Consider the following 10,000-nt stretch of genomic DNA (forward strand, 5'->3'; position numbering starts at 1 on the left):
GTTAACTAGAATTTTCCGTCCGAGGTGTTGAGATAAATCCTGGATGTTTATCAGCTCTACTGAGTAATTTAGATCCTGATCAGTTCGATCAGCTTCCTGTTTCAGTCACACTTTAAAACAACAACATCAAGACTCTGCAGAGTCACATGTTGGTAACCTTGTTACTCAATCGGTTTCTTTGGTACATTTTTATTCATATTAAAAATATGTGGACAACGGTGTTTATTTATTAGTTGCAAGTTAAAAATAAGTCTAGAGTCAGCAGAAGTTATAATAATATATGTACACACACACACACACACACACACACACACACACACACACACACACACACACACACACACAAACACACACACACACAAACACGTTTAGATTCTCTGCCCGAGCCAGGCCGGGCCCTTGATCAAGCATTTGTGGTTTTTTTAATCATTACTTTTTTAGCCTAATTTAGTGGGGAGAAAGCTATGCCATAATCAGAAATATTATCTATACAGGCTATATTTAGGCCAAAGTAACAAATGTGTCCAAAAACTTACACAAGTTGGACTACAGTTACAAAATGCAACACGTGTCATGCGCAGAGTCTCCTCCTCTCGCAAACATCACACCGGGCCTGCTGGGCTGTATGGTGGAGCATCACACCGGGCCTGCTGGGCTGTATGGTGCAGCATCACACCGGGCCTACTGGGATGTATGGTGGAGCATCACACCGGGCCTGCTGGGCTGTATGGTGTAGCATCACACCGGGCCTGCTGGACTGTGTGGTGTAACATCACACCGGGCCTGCTGGGCTGTATGGTGGAGCATCACACCGGGCCTGCTGGGCTGTGTGGTGCAGCTTAAGTGCAACATGGAGATTGAGGATGTAAAGAAAAAAAGAAAAACAGGAGAATTACCTTTGAGCAAGTTTGGAGGAAAGTCGGAGGTATGGAACCATTTTAAACAAGTTGTGGGCAGTGACAACATATGTGTCGGCTTTGTCGAGTGCATTAAGTGTGGCACGCTGCTCGCCTATGACAGCAAATAAAACGGGGACTTGGATGATGAACAGACACATGAAGCAGGCTCGCCTTCTCCAAGCATAGGCTACCCCAGAGGTTAATGTGTCGGGCCGGGCTCGGACACAATGTGCATGGGCTCAGGTAAGGTCGGGCTTGATTTTTTGGGCCCGATCTAAACTCTAACACACACACAGACACACATACACACACACACACACACACACACACACACACACACACACACACACACACACACACACACACACACATACACACACACACACACATACACACATATACACACACACACACACACACACACACACACACACACACACACACACACACACACACACACACACACACACATACACAGACACAGACACACACAGACAGAAACACAGACACACACACATACACACACACACACACACACACACACATACAAAAACACACACAGACACACATACACACACACATACATACAGTTACACACACACACACACACACACAAACACAGACACACACATGCACACACACACACACACACACACACACACACACACACACACACACACACACACACACACAGGCACAACCACAAAAATACACACACACATACATACAGTTACACACATACACACACAGAGAGACACACACACACACACACACACACACACACACACACACACACACACACACACACACAGAGAGACACACAGAAATGCAGAAACGCACAAACACACACACACACAGACACACACACACACACACACACACACACACACACACACACACACACACAGAGACGCACAAACACACCCCTACCCCTCTCTCTTCTCTTTGAATAAGGTGTGAAGGCACGTCAGCCTCTGTGGTTCTAGACTCATGTAAAGGACATTGATTACTGGATAGAGAGCTGATGCTGCAAAGTTTCCTCTGATGCTGAGATAAAGAAGTCATGTGTGTAACAGATAAAGAGCAGCTGCTGATGAGGGTTGGTGTAGAGCGTATATCAGCTGAGTGGTGTCAGTGTTTGTCGACCTCGGAGCAGAATGGCTGCAGTCACAGAGCTCTCCTTCCTGCTGTTTGCTCTCATCAACAACATCCATGCACAAGAACGGATCATCTTCCAAAAGGAAAGGACCTCTTACACCTTCTACCTCCCCAACAACACCAACTCCTGCCTGATCTCCAGATCTGTTGGTGAGGAGAAGCTTGTCCTGTGGAACACCTCTGACCTCTGGTCCAACAACCCCTCAGTACCTGAACACCTGAAACAACGACTTGTCAGCACGGTGAATACTTCTTCTTACACCATCCTCGACCTGACCCATTCAGACTCCGGCTCGTACCGAGAGGAGTGTTGGACTGAGGGCAACGTGACGCATGACAACAACATCACTATTACTGTTTGTACTGCTTCACTATTTGGGACACTTATCTCAGCCAGACTTGGAGAAACAGTGGACGTGTTATGTTGGGGACCAGCTGATAATCTGGATATCCAGTGGCTCAAACAGGACTCTAGATATGAGCAAGAAACTTGGAGCAGAGTTTTTGGGGACAATACGACATCAGTGATGGACAATGTTACTGGAAGATACCAAGTGGTCACAAACACATCAACTCTTCGTGTTTCCAACGTCACAAAAACAGACTTTACATGGTACAGATGTCTGATGATGAACCAACAGCAGTGTGTTAGCAGTTACACTGTAGAGTTTGGACTACAGGATGAGATAATCTACGGCTCAGTGGGAGAGACCGCTGTGTTGCCGTGCACTATCACTGACTCCACTGATGAACAGCCCCCACGTTGGACTAATCGGTTCTCCACTGACCTAGGACAACTAAACCGGACTGTTCCTTCAGTAGACCAAAACTACTCGCTGGTGTTTTCATCTCTAATGTTAAATCACTCAGGTCAGTACTCCTGTAAAGCCTCTAGGATAGAGCAACATTATTGGCTGTATGTGTGCCCCAAATTTGGCCCCCCTGCTGTAGAGCTCTTCTCAGAGGGAGAAAAAGTCACTGTCAGATGCACAGATTGGGGAGAGGATAAGGAGTTTGATTGGTTTATCAAGTCACACCAAACAGAGGGAAGAATCTTTAGTGTAGAGTCTAATTGGAGAATGACCAGAGTGAGCATATACAATGAAGGTACCCTGGTTATCCCTAATATCTCAGTGGGAGACGCAGGGGAGTACTGGTGTGTAGTTTCTGATGGAGATGATCAGTGTGTGTCAACAGAGAGAACTGTGTTAGTGTACATGGAGCCCTTTGGGATTTACTCCACCTTCTTTAAAGTGCGATGCTCAGTGCTCAGTGTCCTGCTGCTGATGCTCTGTGCTGCTGTAGTCGCTGTGAACCTGAGGACACGGAGAGGAGCGCAGCTTTCAGCTCACACACACACTTAATATGCATATATGATCATTTCATCATTGGCTTTAATACAGCCTGGTATACACTGGCTTTAATACAGCCTGGTATACACTGGCTTTAATACAGCCCGGTATACACTGGCTTTAATACAGCCTGGTATACACTGGCTTTAATACAGCCTGGTATACACTGGCTTTAAAACAAGGGATGGGACACATTCATGCAGAGAAAACATTTAAACTAGAACACAAAAGACAGAAACAACAAACAGAAATGATGGGAAATAAGACATAAATAACTAATGATTATTATTATAATAATATTAAATAAGTTTTGAATGTTAGAAGTGAACCTTTGATCCTGTATTTGATCCATGTATATATATTGAGTTAGTTGATCTTTTCTTGACTGTATGTGTGTGTGTGTGTGTGTGTGTGTGTGTGTGTATGTGTGATGTTTTATATTATATATGAAGGAATATGAATTGTCTTTAATGCATTTATAATAGTTGTATCTTGCAGTGTTGTCAGTGTTATAAACTTGTTATTATATATTGGTCTATATCTATACTCTATCGTCTGTATAATAAACATTATTCATAAACAATCAAACTTGTTCTGATTGTGATTTCTGATTAATTATTATAAGCAACATATCTCTGGGTCTGTAAAATGTTTCTTATGTTAACTTTCAGTAAGTAAAAGTTCCCAAACCCAGAATGATGACATGATGAGAACAGATTGAGACACACACACACACACACACACACACACACACACACACACACACACACACACACACACACACACAACTTTTGAACTCCAGCCGGCCACTCTGCAGGCTGAGCTGTGGTGTGGTGTCAGGTTACAGCTTGTTGCTACAGTCTTTACTATGGAAATAACCACGGCAAATCATTTTTTTTGGGGCTAAAATACATTTTGGAATATTGGATTGTATGAGTTCGGCAATCGACTAGTGTGGACTTCACCAGAAACTAAACAGAGGTATGGATTAACACAACATTTATGCATTTCTGTCACAGCTACTGCAGTCAGATTCGCTGTGTTCCCTCGGTAGGAATAACTGCACATGGGTAGGCACTTGTAATGACATTTCAAATATGTTTAGAGGCTAAAAACACGTTTAAAACCTGCCCTGTTTAAGCCTGTTGGCTGCTAACTCTAGCAGGAGGATAACACGGTGTAGGCAGCACTGATTGTTTACTGACAGCACTCCAAATTTACAAACAACAGAGCTACGTGTTGAAATCGACCGGAATTCTCCTTTAAGACAAAAAATAATTTATTGAATAAATCAAATTTGAACATATGTGTCAGTGGCTTGTTGATCTTTACATTGTTAGTTAATTTCCTAACCTGGCCTGGGCTGGGACACACATTCATACGGTTTAATAAAGTACTTATTGGACTTTAACTTATCATTGCACTTACAATAACGAGAGAAGCTGTACTCAATTTAGGTCATCGTGTCGTCTCATCTGCGTTTTTTCCTGCATCCACCATGTGCGTCTGTGTGTGTTGTTTGTGTGTGTTTGTGTGTGTGTGTGTGTGTTTGTGTGTGTGTGTCTGTGTGTGTGTGTGTGTGTGTGTGTGTGTGTGTGTGTGTGTGTGTGTGTGTGTGTGTGTGCAAGCGTCAGTCGCGGGGGGTACGGAGCAGCAGCCCCACCTGCTGCAGAGAGCCGACAGCCAGGATTGAAACGGCAGCAACTTTAGCGACTTTTAAATCGATACAGTCTACATTGATGTTAAAATGTATCGGACGGACTGAAATGTTTTGCACGGTCTTTCGATGTACGTTTTGTTGGTAAATGTGAGATGTTTGAGTCACACACGTCTCGTCTTCATATCACAAACAAGGAAATGATTTTGACCCGTTCTCACTCCTGCTTGGTCATTGGCTCTCAGAGTGCACGTGGGACTGCTGGGATTGGTTGAAGTCACGGGAAACTTCAGGTTATTGGTCAAATTTGCGGAAAAGTTGCGGTGATTGGTCAAAATTGCGAGTGGCACCAAATTCGCGGTGATTGGTTGAATTCGTGTGAATTGGCGCGATCGCGACATCGCAAAATCCTGGAGGGACTGAGTAAAGTCAGTCTTTCACACTTTTTTCCAAATCTAGATGCCGTACAAACTTGTAATGGTTCAGTCATATTGACATGTTTGTCTTCCACCCTACAAAGTTTGGGCTGCCTGTCTCTCTCTGTCTCTCTCTCTAACCTGTCTCTCTCTCTGTCTCTCTCTAACCTGAATAATACTTTTCATTATATTAATGTCCAAATATTGCTTCCCAAATAATGTGATTTTCAGGCTGTGAAACCGAAGTAATTTCAAGGGCTGAAAATATGAAGACATAGGATTTGAACAGAAATATTTTACAGGCCTTGGTTTTGGGACACATTCTTTATTTTTTAAGATTATTTTTAGGCCATTATTTTCACAGGACAGATGAAGACAAGAAAGGGGAGAGAGGGGCGATGACATGCAGCAAAGGGCCGTAGGCTGGAGTCGAACCCGTGGCTGCTGCATCGAGGAGTAAACCTCTACATATGTGCGCCTGGTCTACCAACTGAGCTAACCGGCCACTTGGGACACATTGTTGATATAGACAAGGTTTGAACAAAATCTGAGAAAGTGCAACAACAACAACCTGTAATTCCATTTTAACCCAGAAGACTCTGACAGTGCCCAGGCACCTGCCTGATAAATAGCCTATATTAATTGAAAAAAATGTTTTATTTCATCGCCAAAATATATACGTTTAATCTACGGGAATAGAGCAGTGTAAATATTACATAAGGCCATCCTCAACCTTACAGTAGGCTACTTGTATGACTCTCCATCTGACATTATTTCTGTTCATCAATCAATGATTGTTGTTATGCACTGGGCTAACGTTTGCAGGTTTTAATTTGCGAGTAGTTAACGTTACAGTTACTGTGATGTAACTTTGGCTATTTTCACTGCATATTCCACAAATGAACGTGCCATAACGGACATGCAATACTAACATTACATTATCACACCAATTACTCTCAGTCACTTAGCCTGCAAATTCCTAGCTAGACCAGCAACCGCCCAGCGATATTACGAATCCCACTATGGCCACGCCAAGACCCGCCCTTCAATAGCATTTATTGGCCAGATGTCCATGCTTATGCAAGGTAACGTAACCTGATTTGTTCAGGTCCTATCCCCTGACCAATCGGCTATCCTAACCTTAAGTACTCGAGGTCTAATGCCTAACCACAACCAATCGAGCTGCTTCGTAGGGCGGGTCTTGGCGTGGCCATAGTGGGATTCGCAAATTTGCCTCCCGGCATGTCACACATGCACAAGAGAGCAGGTTTCATTTTAGGTTCTCCAACATTTTATTTCTTCATTTAATAAACAAACTATTCAGTCAGATAGATATTTGTTGTGAAAGAACAGTTACAATTTCAAGTATTTTCAAGCATTTTATCCCAAATTTAAGCACTTTTCAAACCTTGAAAACACAACGCCTACACTCCTCACACTGGAAACACACAACAAGTCACTCTTTCTCTTAAACATGGCTGTATGTGTGTGTATGTGTATAGATGTATAGGTTTGTACATGTACACATGCATATATGTAGATCCTGATATCCTGATAAGAGTTATGTGTATGTGTATGGTAGGTTATGTATGTGGTGTTATGGTGTGTTAATTTTGAAAAATTCCAATAAAAAGAAAAGCAAACAACCCAGAGCGTTTTTGTTCTCCTATCCCAGAATGCATCTGTCGTGCAGCCAGACAATGCAAGACGACATTTCAACAGCAGAACAACAAAGGATGGCTTGTGTTTTTCACCTTGAGGATGTGGATTCCTGTTCCTTCTGTCCTCCTCTTCTCCAGGACTTGTGGGATTTCCTCCATGTTCTGGATGTTCCATAACCTCACCGTCCTGTCCTACAGAGACACAGGACACTCAGCGGCTCATGTTATAATGCTTCCACATCAGCTGAGTTCAGTGTGAGAGACTAGAGAGGATTTATACCTTGGAGGCAGAGACCACCAACTTCCTGTCAGCACTGATTGACACATCTGTCACCCAATCACTGTGGCCCTGTGATACAGGAAGACAAAAAAACATTAAAGATGCCTTTTAATTCAGCAGAGAGAGTGTGTGTGTGTGTGTGTGTGTGTGTGTGTGTAATATGTGTATATATGTGTTGGTAGTAAGAGGGCTGCAACAACATGGGATGGCCAAAAAGAAACAGTTAAACAGCTTGCAAAGTAGTGAGCCATATCTGCTATTATTGTTCTATTGCTCGTTGTTTGTGGCATTTTAATTAACATTACTATTCTTTATTATGTGTATCAAAACATAAGCTTTGTCACAGGCTGCATATTCTACATTTTAGTTTTGAAACAATGTTTGAAATGTGTTCTTACAATTTTTTTACAGTCGCTAGGATACATTTCTCAATACTTAGATCACTTTTTCAAAACTCTTAACACAGTTCTCTTAACTAACTTTCAGCTCGGCAGCAGTTCATTTCAAATTCAAAATGCACTAAAACTACCAAATCACTTTATACATGTCTCAAATCAACTCCATCTCCCATAACACTAGCAAAGGTTGACAGCCAACAAACACACTTTGTCTCCCACAAAACAATGACCTAAAATACACTAACAACAGGTATCATTATACAATGTTTTTGTCTTTTATTTGCACTGAGTAATTCCAAAATACAAGAATTTGTATACACACCATCCACTGAAACAGATACAATAGGAATGCTAATCTACTCTGTCTTCTGCATTTGGCCACAGGTTCTCATCCACATCACATCTTATAACATCTAGGGCAATACACCTAGGAAAGAATCTTCTGGCATGCCTGATCCATCCCTGGCAATCTTCTGCTGATATGTCCAGGCATCCAGCATTCATTGCTTCCAGGAGGGACATTTGATTATGTGAATGGTCGTCATAAACCTTCCTCCTCCATGAGGAAAATAATTCCTCTATGGGGTTGAGGAATGGAGAGTAAGGTGGGAAGAAAAGTGACACCATTCTGGGATGGGCTGCAAACCACTCGGTGACTGCACAGGAGTGGTGAAATGCAACATTGTCCCATACAATTATAAATGTTGGCTGATTTCTTCTCTCTGCATCCCTTTCCTCAACTAGCACAACCCTCATCATGCAGGAATATATTTCGAATGTTTCGATTCAAAATATATTTCATTACAATATTACTGTAGAAATGTAGCAAATTGCTGTCTTATTCAGTTTTTTTGTTATGTTATTGTTTTGAACTTAAGTTTAACAGTTTTGAAAACAGTATGTTAGCATATGCAAATTGGCCTGTAGGTACACAGAGTTTTGGCGGTTGTTGTGTTGAAGTGAGAAAAGAATGAATGTCATTTGAAAGATGTCGTCATTGAATGCATTTTGTGTTAAATTATCCATAGTTTAGCCCACATATACTTCTGTTGTGCTCACTGAGTGAAGAGTTTTGAAAAAGTGAACCAAGTATTGAGAAATGCATCCTAGTAACTGTAAACAACTGTAATCAAGAGGAAAACATTCAACTCTGAATGACTTCCTCCATCTGCTGGTGACTAAATGACATCACAGCATTTCCTGCTGTTTATAACTCAACTGGTGACAGATGAGGGGAAATGAAAGTAGATTTTGACATTGCTGAACGGAGCTGAGACACCATTACAGGGTGTGAGATCTCTGCTGGAAAACACACGACGGGAAGATTTGAAGCAGTCAAGAGAAGGGACAGTAACTCGGTGAGTTGTTTTTGAGAGACATTTAGATACAAAGACAGATGGCTGAGAAAACTGCTCTTGTTGAAAGTTACCTGAACTGCCATGTGTGTTTAGAGACTTTCAGAGATCCTGTGTCTCTGAGCTGCAACCACAGCTTCTGTTCAAGCTGCCTGCACACATTCTGGGAACAAGCTAAAAATAAAAACTGTCCCATTTGTAAAAGAAAATCCTCAGAAGACTTTCCTTGGGTAAACTTTGCACTGAAGGAACTGGCTGACAACTTTGCTGGGAGACAGAAATCTGGATCATCTGAGACAGAAAAAGGAGAGAAGAAGGTGGAGGTGGTGTGTAGTAAACACCAAGAAGAGCCTAAATTGTTCTGTAAGGATGAAGATAGAGTTGTGTGTCCTGTCTGTGAGTTTTCTCTCCACCACGGTCACACGGTGGTTCCTGTAGAACAAGCAGTCAGAGATCTGAAGGAGCAGCTGAAATCTGACTTACAGTCTCTGCAGGACAAGAGAGACAAACACAGACGAGTGGAGGAAACATACGATGAAATAACTCAACACTCCAAGAAGCAGCTGCTGTCTACAGAGAGTCAGATCAGAGCCGAGTTCAACAAGCTGCACCAGTTCCTGAAAGAGGAAAAGGAGTCCAGACTGGCAGCTCTGAGGGAGGAAGAGCAGCAGAGGGGGAAGACTGTCAGCAGAGAGATGAAGAGGATTCAGGAGCAGATCTCCTCTCTGTCAGACAGCATCTCTGCTGTGGAAGCAGACCTGCAGAAAGACACCGTGCCGTTCCTCAGCAGTTATAAAGCCTCTCAGAGCAGAGCCAGAGTCCAG

The 10,000-nt window shown here is 42.6% G+C and overlaps 1 protein-coding gene across 1 annotated transcript in view; it reads right to left on the minus strand.

Annotated features, from left to right (window-relative positions):
- Positions 1 to 7,195: 7,195 nt before the first annotated feature.
- LOC116056305 (WD repeat-containing protein 88-like) overlaps positions 7,196 to 10,000 on the minus strand; it is a 28,427-nt gene continuing 25,622 nt past the window's right edge. The window contains exons 9-10 of the mRNA XM_031308500.2: positions 7,424 to 7,492; positions 7,196 to 7,335 (exon numbers count right to left, since the gene is read on the minus strand). Coding sequence (XP_031164360.2) covers positions 7,198 to 7,335; positions 7,424 to 7,492 — 207 coding nt within the window. The 3' untranslated portion in view covers positions 7,196 to 7,197. The remainder of the gene's footprint in view (positions 7,336 to 7,423; positions 7,493 to 10,000) is intronic.

The sequence above is a fragment of the Sander lucioperca genome, chromosome 3 (assembly GCF_008315115.2).
Source record: "Sander lucioperca isolate FBNREF2018 chromosome 3, SLUC_FBN_1.2, whole genome shotgun sequence".
NCBI lineage: Eukaryota > Metazoa > Chordata > Actinopteri > Perciformes > Percidae > Sander > Sander lucioperca.